Raw genomic sequence first — 21826 nt, forward strand, 5'->3', positions numbered from 1 at the left:
GCCATTTGCAATGACGTGGATGGAACTAGAGGGTATTATGCTAAGCAAAATAAGTCAATCAGGGAAAGACAAATATCATATGATCTCACTGATATGAGGAATTTGAGAAACAAGACAGAGGATCATAGGGGAAGGGAGGAAAAAATGAAACAAGATGAAACCAGAGAGGGAGACAAACCATAAGAGTCTCTTAATCTCAGGAAACAAACTGATGGTTGCTGGAGTGGTGGCTGGGTGATGGATATTGGGGAGGGTATGTGCTATGGTGAGTGCCGTGAATTGTGTAAGACTGATGAGTCACAGACCTGTACCTCTGAAACAAATAATACATTATATATTAAGAAGAAGAAGAAGAAGAAGAAGAAGAAGAAGAAGAAGAAGAAGAAGAAGAAGAAGAAGAAGAAGAAGAAGAAGAAGAAGAAGGTAGTAGGAAGGGGAAAATAAAGGGGGGAATCAGAGGGGGAGAACCATGAGAGACTATGGACTCTGAGAAACAAACTGAGGGTTTTAGAAGGGATAGGAGTGGGGGAATGGGTTAGCCCGGTGATAGGTATTAAGGAGGGCACATATTGCATGGAGAACTGGGTGTTATGTGCAAATAATGAATCATGGAACACTACATCAAAAATAATGATGTAATGTATGGTGACTAACTTAACATAATAAAATAAAATTAATTTTAAAAAACATAAAAAAAGAGCATGTGAAATATAAAGGGTTATGCCCTACAACTCTACCAAATGGCAGGGGATCTGCTGGAACTCTCACCAGGTCAGAGGAGTTGACAAGCAGCAGGGTTTACATTTCCTTACCACCTTGATAGTGCAGATGGGAGCAGGGTCCGGGCACCATAGCCAGTCTATTGCCTCAGTGAGCCCACACTAGCCCCAGTTATCCCACCAAGGTAGCCCAGTGTGGTGCACACCGTGATATCCCTGGCCAATGCTCACGATAGCTCCAGCTGTCTCACCTATATGACACAGGTGCAAAGCACCTTGGAACACTTCAGGCCAGCACCACTTTGTTTCCAGATGACTTGCCAGGGAATCCCTAGTGTAGAGCACCCCAGGACCTCACAACCTGAACCCACCTTTGTCCCAGATGACTTGCCAGGGCATCTCCTATGTGGAGTGCCCTGGGACACCTCCTCACCTGGACTGCACCCACCTCAGCTCCAACCACCCTGCCATAGTGTCCCCTGCACAGAGTGCCCTGAGACGCCCTAGCTTGCACCCACTTCAGCTTCACCTGTCCTGCCAAGATCCTCTCTGTGCAGAGAGAACTGAGAACACTCCAGCTTGTGCCCACTTAAGACTCAGCTGTCCTGTTAGGGTGCCTTCTGCACGGAGAGCCCCAGGAACCCTAGGTTTGCACTCACTTCAGCTTCAGCTGTCCTGCCAGGGAACCCTCTGCATGGAGAGCCCTGGGACCACCCTGGCCCATGCCCACTTCAACTCTAGGCATCCCACCATGATAGCCCCAGCCCAGAGTGCCCTAGGACCCCTAGCCCACACCAGCCACAGATCTAGCCAGCCAGCACAAGTCACCAGGCACACACAGTCTACACAGGGGATAAGCATACATAGGACGATTCCTTCAAGTTTAGGAGAAGTAGCTGTTCCACCTAGTTCATAAAAACAAGCACAAAAAGCCAATAAAAATGAGAAGACAGAGGAACATGCTCCAAATGAAAAAACAAGACAAAACCTCAGAAAAGGAGCTAAATGAAGTGGAGATAACCAATCTACCTCATAAGTTCAAAGTAATGGTCATAAAGATGACCATCAGACTGGAGAGAAGAGTGGATGAATTCAGTGAGAACTTCGACAAAGAGATAGAAAATATAAAAAAAGAACCAATCAGAGTTAAAGAATACAAGAACTGAAATTAAAAAGACACTAGAGGGAATAAACAATAGATTAGAGGATGCAGAAGAACATCTCAGTGATCTGGAAGACAGGGTAATGGAAAACACTCACGCTGAACAGCAAAAATAAAAAAGAATTTTTAAAAATGAGGATAGGTTATGGCTCTCTTGAATAACATCAAGCGAACGAACATTCACATTATAGGGACCCCAGAAGAAGAAGAAGAAAGAGGAAGGGGCAGAAAACTTATTTGAAGAAATAAGAGCTGAGAAATTCCCTATCCTGGGGAAAGAAACACATATCCAAGTTTAGGAATCCAGAGAGCCTCAAATAAGATGAACCCAAGTAGTTCCACACCATGACACATAACAATTAAAATGCCAAAGATTAGAGATAAAGAGAGAATTTTATTTATTTTTATTTTTTATTGTTATGTTGGTCACCATACATTACATCATTAGTTTTTGATGTAGTGTTCCATGATTCATTGTTTGTGCATAACACCCAGTGCTCCATGCAGAACGTGCCCTCTTTAATACCCATCACCAGGCTAACCCATCCCCCCACCCCACCTCCCCTCTAGAACCCTCAGTTTGTTTTTCAGAGTCCATCGTCTCTCATGGTTTGTCTCCCCCTCCGACTTACTCCCCTTCATTCTTCCCCTCCTGCTAAATTTTTCTTGATAAAGAGAGAATTTTAAAAGCAGCAAGAGAAGATTATGCTAAGTGAAATAAGCAGAGAAAGTCAATTATCGTGGTTTTCACTTATTTGTGGAACATAAGGAATACCATGGAGGACATTAGGAGAAGGAAGGGAAAAATGAAGGGGGGGAATCAGAGGGGAAAACGAACCATGAGAGACTATGGACTCCGAGAAACAAACTAAGGGTTTTAGAGGGGAGGGGGGGTGAAGGGATGGGTTAGCCCGGTGATGGGGATTAAGGAGGGCACGTATTGCATGGAGCACTGGGTGTTATATGCCAACAATGAATCATGGAACACGACATCAAAAACTAATGATGTAATGTATGGTGACTAGCATAACAAAATAAAATAAAATACATTTAAAAATAAATAAATAAAAGCAGCAAGAGAGAAGCTACTAGTTACATACCAGGGAAACCCCATAAGACTAGAGCTGATTTTTCAGCAGAAACTTTGCAGGCCAGAGAGGAGGGACATGATAGTCAAAGTGTTGAAAGGAAAAACAACCCCTACAACCAAGAATACTCTACTCAGCAAGATTACCATTCAGAAGGGAAAAAAAGATAGTTTCCCAGACAAAAGTTTTAAAAGTTCATCCGCACTAGGGGTACTTGGGTGGCACAGTCAGTTAAGAGTCTGACTCTTGGTTTCAGCTCAGGTCGTGATCTCAGGGTCGTAAGATTGAGCCCTGTGTGAAGCTCTGTGCTTAGCGCAGAGTCTGCTTAAGATTCCCTCTCCCTCTCCTTCTGCCCCCTCCCCACACATGTGCATGCACTCTCTCTCTAAAATCAATCAATTAATCAATCAATCAGTCTTTTAAAAAAAAGCTCATCACCATTAAACTGGCCGTGTGAGAAATGTTAAAGGGACTTTTTTCTTTTAAGATTTTATTTATTTATTTGACATAGCAAGAGAGAGTACAAGCAGGAAGAGCAGCAGAGGGAGAAGCAGGCTCCCTGCTTAGCAAGGAGCCCGATGCGGGACTCGATCCCAGGACCCTCAGATCATGACCTGAGCCGAAGGCAGACGCTTAACCAACTGAGCCACCCAGGCATCCCTTAAAGGGACTTCTTTAAGTGGAAAAGAAAAGGCCATAGAGATGAGAAAATTCTGGAAGAAAAAATATTTCATGAGTAAAAGCAAACATACAGTAAATGTAGTAGAGCAATCACTTACAAAGCTAGTATGAAGATTAAAAGATAAAAGTAATAAAATAATTATATGTAAAGAATTAGTTATGGGGGCTCACACAGTAATTAGATGTAAAATAGTGCAATATATACATAAAATGTGGAGAGGGGAAATAAAAAGGAAGTTCTTTTAGAATGCATTCAAATTCAAGCAATCATCAACTTGATATAGACTACTATATATTTAGGATGCTATATATGAACCTCATATAAACCTGTAATAGATAACACAAAAAATAAAGAGAAAGAAGGCCAAGCACAACATTAAAGAAAGCCATCTATTACAAGGAAAGAGAACAAAAGAAGAGGAAAGGAACAGAGAAGGACTACAAAACAACGAGAAAACAATTAACAAAATGGTAATAAGTACATATATATCAATAATTACTTTAAATGTAAATGATCTAAATGCTCCAATCAAAAGACATAGGGTAACAGAATGAATTAAAAATAACAAGACCTATCCATATGCTGCTTACAAGAGACTCACTTCAGACCTAAAGAAACATACAGACTGAAAGTGAAAGGATAGAAAAAGATATTCCATGCAAATGGAAGCAAAAAAAAAGCTGGTGTAGCAATACTTACATCAGACAAAACAGACTTTAAACTAAGACTGTAACAAGAGACAGAGAGGGTATTACCTAATGATAAAGGGAGAAGTTCAATAAGAGGATATAACACTGTTGGTGGAAATGTAAATTGGTTCAGAAAACACCATGGAGTTTCCTCACAAATTAAAAATAGAGGGGCATCTGGGTGGCTCAGTCACCTGAGCATCTGACTCTTGATTTCAGTTCAAGTCATGATTTCAGGGTCCTGGGATTAAACCTCACATTTGGCTCCATGTTCAGCAGGGAGTCTGCTTGAGGATTCCCTCCCTCTCCCTCTGCTCCCACCCCCCCCCATTGTGCTCATGCTCTCTCTCTAAAATAAATAAAATCTTTAAAAAATTAAAAAGAGAAATACCATATGATCCACTAATTCCACTACTAGATATTTACCCAAAGAAAACAAAAACACTAATTCAAAAAGATGTATGCACCCCTATGTTTATTGTAGCATTATTTACAATAGCCATGATATAGAAGCAACATAATGTCCACTGATAGATGAATGGATAAAGAAGATGTGGTATTTGTATAATATATATGTATGTATATGACATATATTTATAATGGAATATTACTCGGCCATAAAAATAGAATGAGATTTTGCCATTTGTGACAATCTGGATGGACCTAGAGGATATTGTGCTAAGTGAAATAAGTCAGACAAAAACAAATACCATACATTTTCACTTACATGTGTAATCTAAAAAGCAAAACAAAAAGGAGAAATAGATCCAATAAATACAGAAAATAAACTGATGGTTGTCAGAGGGATGGGAGGTGGGGGATAGGAAAAATGTATGAAGTGGAGTGGGAGGTATAGGCTTCCAGTTATGGAATGAATAAGTCATGAACTAGAAAAGTACAGCATGAGGAATATAGTCAATGGTGGTGTACTAGCATTGTATGGGGACTGTAGCTACACTTGAGAGCATAGCATAACGTATAGAGTTGTTGATTCACTGTGTTGTATACCTGAAACTAATGTAATGTTGTGTGTCAACTATTCCTCAAAAAAAGAAAGAAAAAGCAAGCACTGATAAATTATTGACTACTACATCTGAAATTAATGATGTACTACATATTGGTTAATTGAATTAAAAAAAGAAAGAAAAAGTAATCTTAAAATTCATATGGAAACACAGAAGGCCCTAAACAATCAAAGAATTTTTGAACAGAAACAAAGCTGGAGGCATCACATGTTTTGATGTCAAAATATATTACACAAAGCCACAGTACGGTACTAGTATAAAAACAGACATACAGCCCAATGGAGCAGAATAACAATAAACTCAGCAAACACAGTCACTTGATCTTGGACAGTGGTGCCAAGAATTCATGTTAATGGGGACAGGATAGTGCCTTCCATGATCGGTGCTGTGGAAAACTAGATATTGACGTGTAAAAGAATGAAACTGGAAACCTCTTACGATGTACACAAAAATCAACTCACAAAGTGTTAAAGACTAAGATATAAGATCTGAAACAAAGAAACAGAGAACAGAATGGTATTTGCCAGATGCTGGGGTGTGTGGGAAATGGGGACATAGTTGTCAAAAGTATGAAGTTTCACTGATGTGATGTCAATCAGTTCTAGGGATCCACTGTATAGCATAGTGTCTATAGTTACAATATTGTACTATATATTGAAAATTTGCTATTAGTAGGTCTTCTATTGAGTGTTATCACAAAAATAATGAATAAAAAGGGCAGGAGAAAGTTTTAGGAGATGATGGATATGTTTATTGCATGGGTTGTGGTACTGATGTGTGGATGTGTACTTATCAGATTCATCAACTTTTATATATTAAATATGTACAGCTCTTTGTTAATCATACCTCAATAAAGTTGGGTTTTTTTAGATTTTATTTAAATTCAAGTTAGTTAACATATATTGTATTATTAGTTTCAGGGGTAGAATTTTGTGATTCATCACTTGCATAAAGTTGTCTTAAGAAAAATCCTTCAGATGTGCCATTGAACATATTTCCAGAGATGTTTTATTGCTTCTCTTTGGCTGTCTAGACCCTAATCCTCTCCTTTTCCAATTAAACAGGGGAAGATGATGTTTCCTTGTCTCTATGAGAATCTTTCCATCCCCTTTTCATTGCAAACAGAAAAGTTAAAGTTAAGCTCCAAAGAATTTAAACAGGATCTTGAGATATTTGCACACATATGTTCACTGCAGCACTATTCACAATAGCCAAACCGTGGAAACAAACTAAATGTCCATCAGTGGATGAATGGGTAAAGAAAATGTGGCATATACATACGCAGAATATGATTCATCCATAAACAGAGGAAATCCTGCTAGATGCTATAACAGATGAATCTCAAGGACATTTTGTTAAATGAAATAAGGCAGTCACAGAAGGACAAATACCTCACAATTCCACTTATATGAAATATATAAAATATTAAAATAATAAAACAATAAATAGAATGGTGGTTACCAGGGACCAGGGAAAAGGAATATGGGAGATTGCTGTTCAACGGGTATCGAGTTTTAATCATGCAAGATGAAAAAGTTTTAGAAATCATTGTACTTATAGTTAACAATACTGTATCATACAGTTAAAAATTTAAGAAGCTAGATTTCATAATATGTTATGTTATGTTTGTTAATTTTAATATGTCTTGATTTTTCTCTTATTAATACTAAAGTTCCTTGAAACATGGAATTCTGACCCTTACTGCTATTCAGGATCAAGCATCATGACTAGCACATTATAATTTTTTGATAAATAATGTATATGTTCAAGACATGATGAATGGTTTACTTAATGATCCACAGCAATATCTGCCTTCCAGACCCAGGGTGGGGGAAAAAAAGACTTCTCTGAGGCATTTCCACTCATCCATGTTCTTGGAACTTGTAATAGGTAGAATGTAAACTCCACAAAGCAGAGATCTGGACTATCGTGGCCAATGCCATATCTCCTGGAGAGAACAGAAGGGGCCCAGGGAAGCACGCGGTAAATACCGTTAATGAAAGAGTGTATGACCAACTTAACATGCTCTAGTCTGCATGGTCACTAAGCCTCCCTTCTGCTGGTCTTACTATCCTCAAAAAAGGCCATCAGAATATGAATGTAAAGAAATGGCTTCATTTGGGTTACTTTCTCTAACAAATACACAATCTTTACGATCGTAAACACTAAGAGCTATCTGCTCCTGTTGAGTAAAAGTATCTGTGTTCAGTTCCCAGCAACAGGATATTCTCTCTTTATATTAACTCAGACAATGTGGATGGCCATTGAGACCAGGACAATGAGGTAAGAAGACCTGAAGCCAGACCCGTGTCCCCACCCTTTATTTACTTTATGGACACCAACCAGTGCCTATGTCAGGTCACCGGTTCCCTACATCCCATAACACACTCCCATTCCTGTTCACCTCTATGGTGAGGGCTTCTCCAACATTCTTCCTTCCATTCCTGTGTGCAGCTTTTCTCAGTGCCTTTAAGCCCTCCTCGAATTTGTTGGTGATAACCAGCCACCGAGCAGACTCTACCAGCCACCTGATCAAAGAAGACAGAGGTGCAGCCAAGTCTCTCGTGTGTCCACACTCTTTGTCCTGAAATGCCTCTCCCTTCCCATCTAATACCTACCTCTTGTTCTGTTATACCAGAAAACACAAACTTACATTCTCTTGTACCGTAACTAAAAAACTGGGAGGATGGCCTCTCCATGCGGTACATTTTCACTACTGGCAACAGAGAGCAGGAGTCATATTGCCCCCTCACTCTTATTCTGGGGAGTATTTTTAGGTTTGGCAAATAAAAATAGTGTCTAGTTAAATCTGAATTTAGATAAACAGTGAATATGAGTAATTGTTGAGTATAACCATCTCCCATGTGGTATTTTGGACCTACTTATGCTGAGAAGTATTTGTTGTTTTTTGAAATTTTACTTGAATGAGACACCCTGTATTCTATCAGGCTAGTAAGCAAAAATACAGAACTCTCAGATAAATAGAAATTTCATATAAACTACAAAAAATTTTTAGAGTAGCTATGCTCCATGCAATATTTGGAATATTATACAAAAAAATTGTTGTTTACCTGAAATTCAAACTTAACTGAGTGTCCTTGATATTTTCTGGTAACCCTACCTGTTCAGCTGCGTGAAGCGTACAGAGGACACTTATTAGGAGAGCATGTGCTCAAGTTGTTAACTAAGAAACAAACAGAATTCTTAGGACCTGATTCCATGTATCTTGCATCCCAGGATCCTCTAAGACAAAGGAAAAAAGAAAGCTTTTACCTTGAGAAAAGAAAGGAGACAAATAACGGTGCAGAAACCACCAGCTGAAGGGTGTGCCAGTCTGGAATGGCAAAAGCCAGTCCTGCCAGAATCATCTGTCCTACACAAGCAGTACAGGCTGCCACTGTTATTCCCATGGCTTGGCATCGGGGCACTGTCCATTCTACGACTGAAAGAAAACATGAACAGGATTTTGACTTCAAAGTAGGAATCTCAAAGTCAAAGTCAAGGCCTGGAAAATGTCAAAGATGTAAAGTGTTTACTTACACAGCATAATAGTATTTATCATGATGTTCCCGGTAGAGCAGCCAGCCAGGAAGCGTAGCATGCAGTAAATGACGAAGGTGGGAGCAAAGCCTGCGCAAGTGTCAGCAATGGCCAGCTGCAGGAGGCACCACCTGAGAATTAACTTCCTCCCAAACCTGAGGAACGGGAACCAGTTAGATGGGGGAATAAGAACATCCAGATGGGAAAATTAACAAAAAAGAAGGTACACTTTGAAATTTAGCATGGGTTTTAGTAAGTGAAACTTTGCCCTTGAAACTTTAAAGAATCAACAGCTAGTCAACAGGAGATCTTCCCAGAAGCAACCCACCTGTTTGTAAATAGAGGCTGAGTATAACAAAACTTCTTCCCCAGTCTGTTACCAGATCTTTGAGACTGATTGAAGCCATATGAGACCGGTTGCAATACTGGAAATTTTAACACATCACACATGTCCCTTGTACTAACACAAGCACTTAACACACTGGAGTCTGTGCAGTGTCTAGAACACAAGGGAGCTGCTATGGACTGTGTCCCCTGCCCCCACCCCAATTCATATATTGAAGATCTAATACCCAGTGAAATGGTATTTGGAGATGCGCTTTGAGGGAGCTAATTAGGTTTCAATGAGGTCATGAGAATAGGGTCCTTATGATGGGGTTAGTGCCCTTACAAGAAGAGAGATTCCTCTCCTCTTCCTGCCATTTGAGGCTATAGCAAGAAGGCAGCTGCCTTGAAGTCAGGAAGACAGCTCTCACCAGGACCCAAATCTCTCTGCACCTAGATCTTGGACTTTCCAGCTTCCGGAACTTGAGAAAATAAATTTCTGTTGTTTAAGCCACCTGGTCTCTGGTGTTTCATTGTGGTAGCCTGAGCTGACTAAGACAAGATCTAAATCTGTACTTGGGACTCTGGGACCACGCAGGTCATGGATAAACTACATGAAAGGAATATCCAAGGAACAATACAGCAAAGTTGCTGATGAGTTGCATTAGAGACCCTCTTTGCCATGTCTGGCTTTATAGGCCTTGAACAACATGTTTCCCTAAAATAATAAGTGAACAACTCAGAGAACTTAGAGTGAGTTCTCAGAGGAAAGGATGAGGTGAGATGAGTATAAAGAAACAGAGAAGGAGAAGGTATTTTTATTTTATTTTTTAAAAGATTTTATTTATGGGGCACCTGGGTGGCTCAGTCAGTGAAGCGTCTGCCTTCAGCTCAGGTCATGATCCCAGGGTCCTGGGATGGAGCCCCGCATTGGGCTCCCTGCTCAGCAGGAAGCCTGCTTCTCCCTCACCCACTCCCCCTGCTCGTGTTCCCTCTCTCGCTGTCTCTCTCTCTGTCAAATAAATAAATAAATAAAATCTTTAAAAAAATAAAAATAAAAGAGTGTATTTATTTATCTGAGAGAGAGAGAGTGAGCACGAGAGAGAGAGAGTGGCAAGCAGAGGTGAAGGGAGAAGCAGAGTCCCCACTGAGCAGGGAGCCTGACATGGGGCTCAATCCCAGGACCCAGCCCCCCCAGGTGGGGGGGGTACCAGCGAGAAGGTATTTTTAAAAAGGAAGGAGAATTCTGTTTCACAGTTTTCTGGGAGAGAGGACCTTTCTCTGGACAATGTGGATGATTCTGTGCTGATTCTGTATGACCAGCAGTGGACAAACAGAGGGATTGGACAAAAATCCTGCAATCCTTGCTATGCTTGCAGAATATTTCCATTATAATGCAGTGTTAAATCTTTTATATTCTGAGTATTTATATTACATACATTTGTATTTCCATTTAAAATGGAATAAAATCTATGGAAAGAAAGGCTATGATTAATGAAATAATGTAATGACATTGTCACTTATTGTCAAATTATTGGAAAGTCTGGTTAGTCAAAATGAAAAGCAGCTGTATTAAAGATATATCAGGTAGTGATATCTAGGGGCACCTGGGTGGCTGTCAGTTAAGTGTCTGCTTTTGGCTCAGGTCATGATCCCAGGGTCCTGGGATTGAGCCCCACGTCAGACTCCCTGCTTAGCAGAGAGTCTGCTTTTCCCTCTCCCCCTGCTCATGATCTCTCTCAAATAAATAAACAAAATAAAAATCTTTAAAATGTAGTGATATTTAGAGTGGCAGGCATTTGGTAACAATCTGGTTGTCCATCACTGAAAAATGGATGAAGAGCATTGTCATAGAAGAATGAACTAGAAGTACATGTAGGAATGTATATATACCTCAAAAAACATAGCATTGGGTGTACAAAAGAAAAAGAATGAGATCATAACACATTTACATACATATATGAATTAAAATATATGTAAACCAAGCAATGTCATTTATTTTGAAAAAACACATATGAATTTAAAGAAATATAGTTAATGCATTATAATGACCCCTATTGGGAAGAAGGAAATGGGATTGGGGCATAAGGAAAAAATGAAACAGATACATAGATACATGAAAGGAATTCATGGCCAAACTAATGAGGACACTGTCTCATGAAATGAGTATAATTCAACCGTCTGTGGTTGATATCAAAGGAAGAGAAATTTGTGCTGGCAAAATATAAAGATTATTGTTTCATTAATTATTAATTGTTCACTTTGGCTGTATGTTCACCATTGCTTTTTTTTTTTCCAGATTCAGAAGAAGATGACTCTTCCCAGCCTTATATTTAAGTTAGAGTCACATGTCTGTGTTCTGACCATGGGCTGCAGACAGAAGTGACCAAGGCCACTTCCAGGCCTATCCATACAAGGTCCACATGGGTCCTGCTCAGTCTCTCTGACAACATGGCTGGAAACAAAAAACGTGCAGATGAAAAAGTCACACGATGGAAGATGCTGTTTCCCTGAGCCACTGCTCAGAGGATGGGGGCCACATGACCCACACCACACTGTGAGGACAGTAGAATCATGATTTTATTAAAATCCCAATTTTGATTCTAGGGTTCTTACTGTAACTAGCTGCCATGGCTAACACAGTAGTGTTTGAATGATTGTATTTGATGAAGATAACTAGAGAAGCTTTGTATGTTTTCTTTTTTGGTATAGGTTTCTCAAATTTATTTGAAAAAAATATTTGAGGGATTCCTGGGTGGCTCAGTTGGTTAAGTGTCCCACTCTTGGTTTTGGCTCAGGTCATGATCTCAGAGTTGTGAGACTGAGCCCCAAGTCAGGCTCTATGCTGGGTGTGGAGTCCGCTTAAGATTCTTTTTCTCCCTCTTCCTCTGCCCCTCCCCCCAAGACTGTCTAAAAAATATTTTTTTTAATTGGAAAAGAAAACGTGATGTAGAACTGTAAACATATGCATAAAAAGAGGTTACAAAATTACATATACACTTTTACCAATTTTATTTAAAACATATATTTCTATGGTGATTAACATAACAATAAAAAATTAAAAAAATAAAAAGTAAATAAAACATATATTTCTGATGTATGTGGCTCCCACTTGAGTGGACTTGTTCTTAGCTCTTTATTTTGAAAATTGTCAAATATGAAAGTTTAATTGAATATTATAACGAACATTGCTATAAATCTTAAGCAGATTCACCACTAGATAGCACTTTGCTATATTTGCTTTATTTCTTTGCCTTTGTGAACACACATGCACACACACCCCAAACACACCCCCCCACACACAAACTCCTTTCTACTGAACCATCTGAATGGCAGTTACAGACCACGTGACACATCACTCCTAATTTTTTTAGCATGCATGTATAAAAAACACAAGTAGTTTCTAGGGGTGCCTGGCTCACTCAGTTGGTTAAGTGTCTGACTCTTGATTTTAGCTCAGCTCATGATCTCAGGTTCTTGAGGTCAAGCCCCGTGGCAGTCTCCTTACTCAGTGGGGAATCTGCTTGAGATTCTCTCTTTCCCTCTCCCTCTGCCCCTTCCCCCCTCTCAAATAAATAAATGAAACTTTAGGATCTCCTTGCTTGGCCATATATTCCCCTTTAATGGGAGGGTCATGGGAAGATGGCGGCTTGGGTATTTATTAGCTGAGTGTAATCTTGGCTAGGGGTTATATTTGGGACAGATGGTTTTCAAGCAGATTCATAGTCAGCATTGTTTTCCTCTACTTGAAATCTCTTGCTGCATGACTAATAGGCACTTCCAGTTTATTACACCCAAAACAGAAGTCTTTACTTTCTCCTCTGTATGTGCTTCATTTCCTGTTTTCCTTCATCTCACTAAATGGTATCAGCATGTATCCATTTGCTCTGGCTGAAGATACAGATTCGATCCTTGATCCTCTATTTGCCACACCAAAGCCTCCTTAAAAATCTTTCTGTCAGCAGACTTCCAATTTCTCTACAACCTTGTGAATGCATGTTATTTTCCATCTTGGTTTTGTTTTGTTTTGTTTTTTGTTTGTTTGTTGTTGTTGTTGCTGTTTTAAGATTTTATTTATTTATTTGAGACAGAGAAAGGGAGAGCACAGAGGGAGAGTGAGAAGCAGACTCCCCACTGAGCAGAGAGCCTGACACAGGGCTTGATCCCAGGACCCCAGGATCATGACCTGAGCTGAAGGCAGATGGTTAACTGACTGAGCCACCCAGGCGCCCCCCATCTTGTTTTATTGTATTATAGCCATTCTAGTAGGTATGAAGTGTATTTCACTGTGGCTTTGACTTACATTGTTTTCAATATCATGCTGTTGAACGTTTTATTCTTGTGCTCATGCACCATTTGTACATCTTTTTTAAAGAAATGTATATTCAAGTCCTTTGTTCATTTAAAAATTGGGTTTTTTGTATTTTGTTGTTGAGAGTGGGAGTTCTTCATATATGCTGAATATTAAACCCATTCCATTGGTCTATTTTTCTATTTTATGGCTTATATATAATTTACAAATATTTTCTCCCATTACATAGGTTATCATTTCACTCTCTTGATAATGTGTTTTGAGACACAAAAGTTTTCAATTTTTGATGAAGACCAGTCTATCAATTTTGTCATCACTCATGCTTCAGATGACATATCAAAAAATTCATTGCCAAACCCAAAATCATATAGATTTACCCCCCCATTTTCTTTTTTAAGAGTTTTATGGTTTTAGGGGTGCCTGGGTGGCTCAGTCATTAAGTGTCTGCCTTCGGCTCAGGTCATGATCCCAGGGTCCTGGGATTGAGCCCCACATCGGGCTCCCTGCTCAGCAGGAAGCCTGCTTCTCCCTCTCCCACTCCCCCTGCTTGTGTTCTCTCTCTGGCTGTGTCTCTCTCTGTCAAATAAATAAGTAAAATCTTTAAAAAAAAAAAAAGGTTTTATGGTTTTAGCTCTTGTATTTAAATCATTAACCCATTTTTGTTAATATTCATTATGGCTTTAGGTAAGGATCCAACTTTATTATTTTGCATGTGGATATCCAGTTGTCATGGCGCCATTTGTGGAAAGGGCTATATTTTACCAACTGAATGATCTTGGCACTCTTTTCAAAAAATGAATCAGCCACAGAGATATGGTTTTATTTTTATTTCTGTAAGTGGGTGGTTCTGTGTTATGGAACTGTTAGAAATGGACACTCTGACTTGGAAAACTTTTATAAGCTACATTTACTGTCATCCCTTCAGAGTTCACAGTTTTGAGCTAACATACCTGATGACGTTGTGCTGGTAGGTGGTAAGGGGAACCTGAATTCTCCATATCCCTCAGAAGAGACATGCCTGGAGCTGGCAACTGGCTGTCTAATTCAGAAGTGATACTGTCAAGCACAGGATACTCCAATTTCTAACATCACAAATGGTGACAGCAGTTGTCATTAGATTAATTACATGGTTTAAAACTTACCTTCAAAGCGCTGTTTTTGCAAAAGCAAAAATCAAGGTCACTGGAAAAATGTTCTCTATACACCATCAAGACACATGGCTATGGACACAACAGGTTTAGTAGGAATGCCTACCCATCACACTTGGGAAACAGGGACATGGTGATCATGCTCTGGAAATCCATAAGCATTCAGTTCACAGCATCCAGGAGGGACTGAACACGGCCCCCTGGCCAAAGTCTGCAACACCGTTTTACATATCTGTGTCTTCAAATAGGTCAAATCTTATGTCATGAAACATCCTCTCTGTTCCCATAGGTAACTTTTCTCCATCTTCCTAAACCACATGCTGTGTCACCTCCTCTCTAAACCCTGTCCTAAAATGTCCTCATGTCTGATGGAGATGCTGTTTCTGTGCCCTGTACATGGCACTCACAGCTGACAGAGCTTGCTATACTGACTGTGATCCCCCATGAGTTTCTAGATCCCTGGGGACCAAGGGAGCCCGGGACAGTGTAATTGACAATACGTGTGTCTTAATGGAAGAATGATGTGTTGGTTCAACAAAATACCCCAGTGATCCAGAGACACTCACCTGTCTGATAAATGGCCAAATATCATGCCTCCCACCAGCATTCCACCCATGAATAAGAATTTGGCCATTGATTTCAGTGACTGAGATTCACATATCAGGTCCCACTGGAAGAGAAGGAAACCAGCAAAGGAGTGTGGCATAGTTGTTTATAAGCCCTCAGTGGAAACCTAATTGAAACAGTTTGAATGACACAAGTTTCTTTATATCGGGCCCCCTTCTTCCTCTCCAGCTTCCTTTTTTTTTTTTTTTTTTTTTGCATTAGCTGACCTTGATCATTCAAGTATCAGCTTAAATACAACTTCCTCTAGGAAGACTCATCTAAACCTGTTGGCTATATTAATGCCTTGTTTTATTTCATATGAAGTGATTCTCAACCTTGGCCACAGAATGCAATCATCTGAAAAGCTTTAAACATTTACTGATGGCAGAGTTTTACCACAGATCTCCTATGGCTGCTCAGGGGTACAATCTGTGCTTGGAGGTTTTGATCAATATCTCGATGTTTCAAATTCGCAAGCGTAACATTTTCAACACATTACATAAATTACTTGCTTCGACGTTGGTCTTCCTAAGAATAAAAGCCATATAATTGCAAGGTCACATCTACTTTTTAGTTCTTAGACTCATTAAATATGTAGATTAGTGGCATTTAATAAAGACATAAAGAATATTTGCTGAAATAATGAAGAATGAACACCACCTGTACAGTGATCAAAGGCTTGAAGCATGTTCATTATTTGTGCTGCCTCTAAACCCCCAGAGTGTGTACTCACAAGAGGTAAATAGGACCTCTTACCTTAGTCACAATGGTGGAAGGGAAGGAGCTTTGGTCGTACACCCAGCCATCCTTACAGGGCTCTACGTCCGACTCACTCGTGTTGGGGAAGGTCCCATTCAGGTGAAGGAGCTGCCACTGGGGATGGATGAAGCGACGACATTTCTCTGGCCTCATGTTTGAGTCCAGTGGGATGGAGATTCTCAGGAGGGCATCTTGGCTGAGGATCCTAGTGCCATTAGCAGAGACAGTGTCATTGTCGAGGATGTGAACCCAGCAGCGGTGACCAGGGACTGCTGCTGTGAAGTTCTCCAACAAAATATGAGGGTACATCATGAAGCTGGAGAGACAAAGGAAAACCGTCTGAAGGATCTGGAATCTCCCTAGGCCTCCAACTTGATCCAGGAGGTCCTGAAAGGCCATCGATGCTGAACAAGTGATTGCCAGTGGAAGGCAAAATGACTTTATTTAGAAAAATTCAAAGGGAGAAAGGTCTCCAGTCATTAAGTCACACCAAGCGTGTATTGATCCTGACTCCACTTTTTCCTCAGTGGCCCCCCCTTCACCTCTACCAGGGCCACGGAAGCTGATTCTCCAAATTGTTTGGGGATCAGGTAGGTAGCTGTTTTCTTTAAAGTCCCAGAGAAGTATTTTGCTGAGATGCTTCCAGCAGTTGACAAACAGCACTGTTTAAAGGTGTACTTTGTGAAAATTCTTTTCGTCAGCAGTGCCCTGAAGTGGCACTGGACTTTGATCCCCACATCTGTAAATAACATAAAATAAACCTGCTACATGAATCCCAGTTCTCTGCAGAATGTATCACTTGTGAGACTCAAAAGGGAACCGTTTTTTATTTTCCTGTGAAAAGTACTGAAGGTTTAGTGCTTGGCTTGTGTAGTACTGAATTTTGATTAAAAGAGTTAATGAAAATAACTCTGAGTAAACGAAAGCAAGTGAAGTATGGTGCAATCCTTCCCTTGTGGAAAGTGACATTCTGCTTCACTTAAAATCAGACCACGAATTCACAATAAAAATAAGTTAACTCCAAATGTGGGCAGAGTGGGTAGTGACAGAGGGCAGAGGCTAAGCCAATGGTAAGCTCCTAAAGAGGCTGACTTTCACAGGCTTACTGATTCCTTCAGATAACATTTGTGAGGACCTTTTCTGTGCTAGGAATACAGCAGTGGATAAGACAAGGTCTCTAAGGGTCTTATCCTGCAGTGGGTGACAGAGGAACAGAAATAATGACCCTCCGACATTATAAAACCTACACAAGGCAAATTTACCATGGGCTACGGAGGAATTGAGAAAATACAGGAACTGTCATGCTTCTTGGTATTTACCCAAATAAGATGGAAACTTATGTCCACTTAAAACCCTGCACATGGATGTGCGTAGCAGCTTTCTTCATCACTGCCAAAATCTGGACACAATCGAGGTATCCTTCAGCGGGCGAAGGGATTAAATAAACTGTGGTCCATCCAGACAAGGGGATATCACCCTAAAAAAGAAGAAAAGAAAAAAAAATGATCTATCAAGAGAGGAAAAGATATGGATGAGCCATCAATGTAAATTATTAAATCAAAGAAGCCAATCTGAAAAGGCTACATTCTGTTCCTCAAAGGCCGTTACACTGTCTTGGAGAATCTTCCAGTGTGTTTTCTTTCTGCTCTTCGTGTGGCATAACCCCTGTTGCTCCAGCTCACGTTTGAGAATTCTGTTTTGCTGCCATTTCAAATCCACCATTGAGACATTTGGTGGGTTTAGCACTTCAGCAACTGTACGTCCCAAGTCACACGTTCTCTCTATTGACATATCCTCTTAGACAAGTCATTGTTCTCATGCCTGTCCTTCGTTCTCAAACATATTTAATAATTGCTTTGGAGTATTTTTTCTGCTAAGTCTAATATGTGGGAAAACTTGGAAACCATAATGATTACTTCATTTTAGAACATTTTCATCACCTCCCGAAAGGAACAGTTCTATTGACTATTAACATGCAATCCTGATTACCTGTACCCAAACTCTGGCAACAATGATACAATTTCTGCCTGCATGCGTATGTCTCTTTTTGAAAAAATCAATCTCCTTAGGGCCTTTCCACTGATTTTGATGTGGCATTTGTCCTTAATTTGGGAAGATGCTCAGCCACGGTTACTTTCAAGTTTCCACTGGTCTTTTCCCTCATTCTTCTCTCCTGACATTCCCATTACAAGAATATTATACTGTTTGCTGCTGTCTCACATTTACCCATTCTGTTACATTTTAAAATTCTCTTTTCACTTTGCATTTAAGTTTGGAAAGTTTCCACTAACCAGCCTTCAAGCTTATGGATTCTTTTTTTATTATTCAATTAATTAACATATAGTGTATTATTACTCTCAGAAGTAGAGTTCAGTGATTCATCAGTTGCATATAACACCAAGTGCTCATTCCATTATGTGCCCTCCTTAATGCCCATCTTTTTGTGAGGATACAAATGGCATCTTTCATACCCTTTATAAGTCAGAGCAGAAACCTGAAGTCTTTTTCTCTAATTTTGTTAGACTGAGTTCCAAAAGCATAGTAAAACAAAAAACAAAAACTAGCCTGTGTGAAATTCAGAGTTGACAACTATAATGTATTATGTTCAACAATACAAATAGTATATTTGGTAATTTTGCAATTTATTTAAAGTAAATGCAATTGTTTGCTCAGTGGCATTAAAATAAATCTGACCCTAATGGCCCTACTTAGACCAAATATTTCTACTAGCTTTTTAGAGATGATTAACATCAGTGCTGTATGTATTTGAAAAGTCAAGTAGTTCATAAGTTTGTATTATTAGATGATTCATTATTACCTCTAAGAATACCTCCTGCAACATAAATTCCCAAATGCTTGTATTGGCATTCACAGTCTTCTATACAGAAACAATCCAGTTTCTCTACCATGTAAACAGACAAAGTCATCTTAATAGATAACTGAGAAAAATCATAGTGCACTAGAAATTGATATATAACTTCAGTTTGTAAGATTTAAATGCTTGCTTTTAGAAAATTAGCCAGAATACATAACATTCTGTGCAAAGAAAACCAGAAAAATTCTGGATGGTCATAATAGATCACACCACATAACTTAAAATGAAATTGTGTTCTTTATTCAAAGTTACTTTCCACTTTATTCATTCCTTTGACAACATTAATTTGTGAACCAAAGATTAGATTCTGTTCAGCTGCCACCAGTTATAGTTACAAAATGTTTATTTTGTAGCTGGAAGTTTATTTTATTTATTTATTGCTTATTTATTTTGTAGCTAGAAGTTTGTGCTTTTTAAGGCAAGCTTGACTCTTCACAAATGTCAGTAACTGAGGCACAGAATAAGCCATTGAAACCCCACATTGACAGATTATCGGATAGAGGCAGTGTCCCTGGGGTGTAACATTGAACAATATACCTTCCTTTGACCAAGGGCAATTCCAAGGGCTAAATCCTGCCATGAGCCACCATCTGTCAAAACTCCCAGTGGTTGGGGGTATCTCAATGGTGTAACATAACTACCCACACAGTCCATCTCATGTGCTGGGTCAATGCATATGATTTATGTAATAAATTCAATCACCACAAAATAACTCCTTTCAGGGAAAACTTACAAATGCAGCTCATCTCAGGTCTGTGAGTGTTATTCATTCTCTCTCTCTCTCTCTCTCTCTCTGCTATAACATATTCTAGGTACCCCTCATAGTCCTGGTCTATGAGTCATACCAGGAGCAGTGGCCTAATCTTTGAAAGGTCAGACTTTCTACACACCATGCTCTTTCAAGGGGCTGGCAAGTTCCTATGTCCCTTTACCATCAAAGTTGGACAGGGAGGTACCATAAGGTGCCCCCCAGTGGAACAACTCTGGAGGAAAAGAATATGTAGGCATACTAGAAAGATCAGCTGTACCTCCTGCTGATGTTGAGGGTTTATTAATCCAGTCCAGTTGGTGACTCCTTTCCTTGACTTCTGACCTCTTAGCCCACGAAATGGATGTGACAGTGGGGTAGGTAGGCATAATTTAATATATGATGCTCTTCCTGTGTTTACTGGTGAAAATGTTCCTGTTCTGGATATCAAGACTTCTATGCTCATATACATAGCCTGATTTGTAGGGACAAAGGGAACAAAATCCCCAAGTGGAGTACTAGGAGTTTGGTAAACAGGGTATTTCAACTTACACGATTTTGTTCCCAGAACTATTTGTTCTACCTATGAGGAATGAAAAACCATAGAGTGGTCATTGATTTAGAGTACGTAATTCAATTTGGAAATAATTTCCAGGTTTTGCATACTATCAACTCCTAGCTGGCTCCTCAGTGCACTTTAAATTTAACAAAGCCATCCCATTGCTCTATGATCCTGGCAGCTTCTATGTGATAGAGTGTGAATTTCAACCAGGAGATCGGAGATCTGGTGGTCATGAAACCACTGCCATGCCTTTTTTTTACACCACATGTCTTCTTTGGCTCGATGAAGTGTATGAATTAGTTTATGTTGGTGAATCAAGTGCTTCTCTGTGCCTTTGAACAGTTATTCTAGCTGAGTTGTAAAGGCAAGAAAGAGAAATACTTAGCCAGAGTCTGGGTTGATTCCAGTCAAGATGAATCACTGCCCTTTGGTCTTGAAAGAGATCTGATATGACCAGTTTGGCATCCCTGTTCTAGTTGGTCTCCTGGAGAAATGTCATTGTGCTGTTGATCTAGCATTGACATATTACTGACCCAGCATTTTTCACTCAGCAGTGGAAGTAGCTAATTCAGACTTAGTCAGTGGGAGCCCATGTTGTTGGATTTATGTATAGCTTCTATCCCTACTGTTCTTTGTCCTGGATATTGGTACAGATTTTGGTACTGTAATATGGAGTTCTACCTCTTGGTAACAAATACCTAAAAACATAGAAGTAGGTGGCCTTAAAACTTGGTAATGGGTAGAAGCTGGAAGGGTTTTGAAGTACATGCTAGAAAATGCCTAGATTGTCCTGAAGAGACTGTTGGCAGAAATATGTATGTTAAAGGCAATTCTTTTGAGATATCAGGAAGAAAAAAAGAGAGAGCTTTAGAGAAAGTTTTTTTGATCTTAGAGAAGGCATACACCATCATGAAGAGAGTATTGGTAGACACATGACTATTAAAGATGCTCTGGTGAGGTTTCAGATGGACAGACCATGTTACTGGAAATTGGAGGAGAAAAAAACCCTTGTTATAAAATAGTAATGAAGTTGGTTGCATTGTGTTCTAGTGTTTTGTGAAAAGTAGAACTAGGAAGTGATGAACTTGAATATTTAATGAGAAGGTTTCTAAGCAAAGTGTTGAAGGTGCGACCTGGCTTCTCCTTGCTTCTTATAGTAAGATGGAAGAGGAGAGAGATACATAGAAGAAGTAGTAAGCAAATAGTAACCAGAACTTGAATATTTGGAAAATTCTTAGCGTAAACATATTGCAAAAAAATGAGAAAGAATGTTCTGGAAAGAACATCAAGAGTGTGGCTGTGCCACCTCTTGCTAAAGTGATTTCAGGTGTGACCCATAAAATCAATCCCCATTGCTGCAGAAGTCAGGGGGGAGATGTGGTTAACAAGGAAAGATCTGGGTAGGATGGGTTGTCTAATGGTTCAGACTCCTGCGGATTGCTTGGGAGGCCAACACATTTTAAGAGAGTTTTATTCTAGCAGAAACACTGCAAGCCTGGACTGAAGACACGAGAAAGAGGGAGAAAGGAAGGAATGCTGTTAGACTCCTCAGATTCTACAGGATGTGTCAATAAAACTATCTGGCTG

The 21826-nt window shown here is 39.7% G+C and overlaps 1 protein-coding gene across 2 annotated transcripts in view; it reads right to left on the reverse strand.

The window, feature by feature from the left end:
- Window positions 1-16453, reverse strand: part of LOC114220453 (organic anion transporter 7-like) — a 35197-nt gene extending 18744 nt beyond the window's left edge. Inside the window, exons 1-5 of one of the 2 annotated variants that reach the window (XM_028118345.2) lie at window positions 16052-16453; window positions 15256-15359; window positions 8906-9060; window positions 8639-8807; window positions 7770-7893 (exon numbers count right to left, since the gene is read on the reverse strand). In XM_028118345.2, the coding sequence (XP_027974146.1) occupies window positions 7770-7893; window positions 8639-8807; window positions 8906-9060; window positions 15256-15359; window positions 16052-16453 (954 nt within the window). The remainder of the gene's footprint in view (window positions 1-7769; window positions 7894-8638; window positions 8808-8905; window positions 9061-15255; window positions 15360-16051) is intronic. The other variant, XM_088017538.1, reaches the window with a different exon arrangement.
- Between the last annotated feature and the right edge of the window lie 5373 nt (window positions 16454-21826).

Source organism: Eumetopias jubatus, unplaced genomic scaffold (assembly GCF_037043125.1).
Source record: "Eumetopias jubatus isolate StellerSeaLion01/CBP00866 unplaced genomic scaffold, mEumJub1_p1.0 scaffold_13, whole genome shotgun sequence".
NCBI lineage: Eukaryota > Metazoa > Chordata > Mammalia > Carnivora > Otariidae > Eumetopias > Eumetopias jubatus.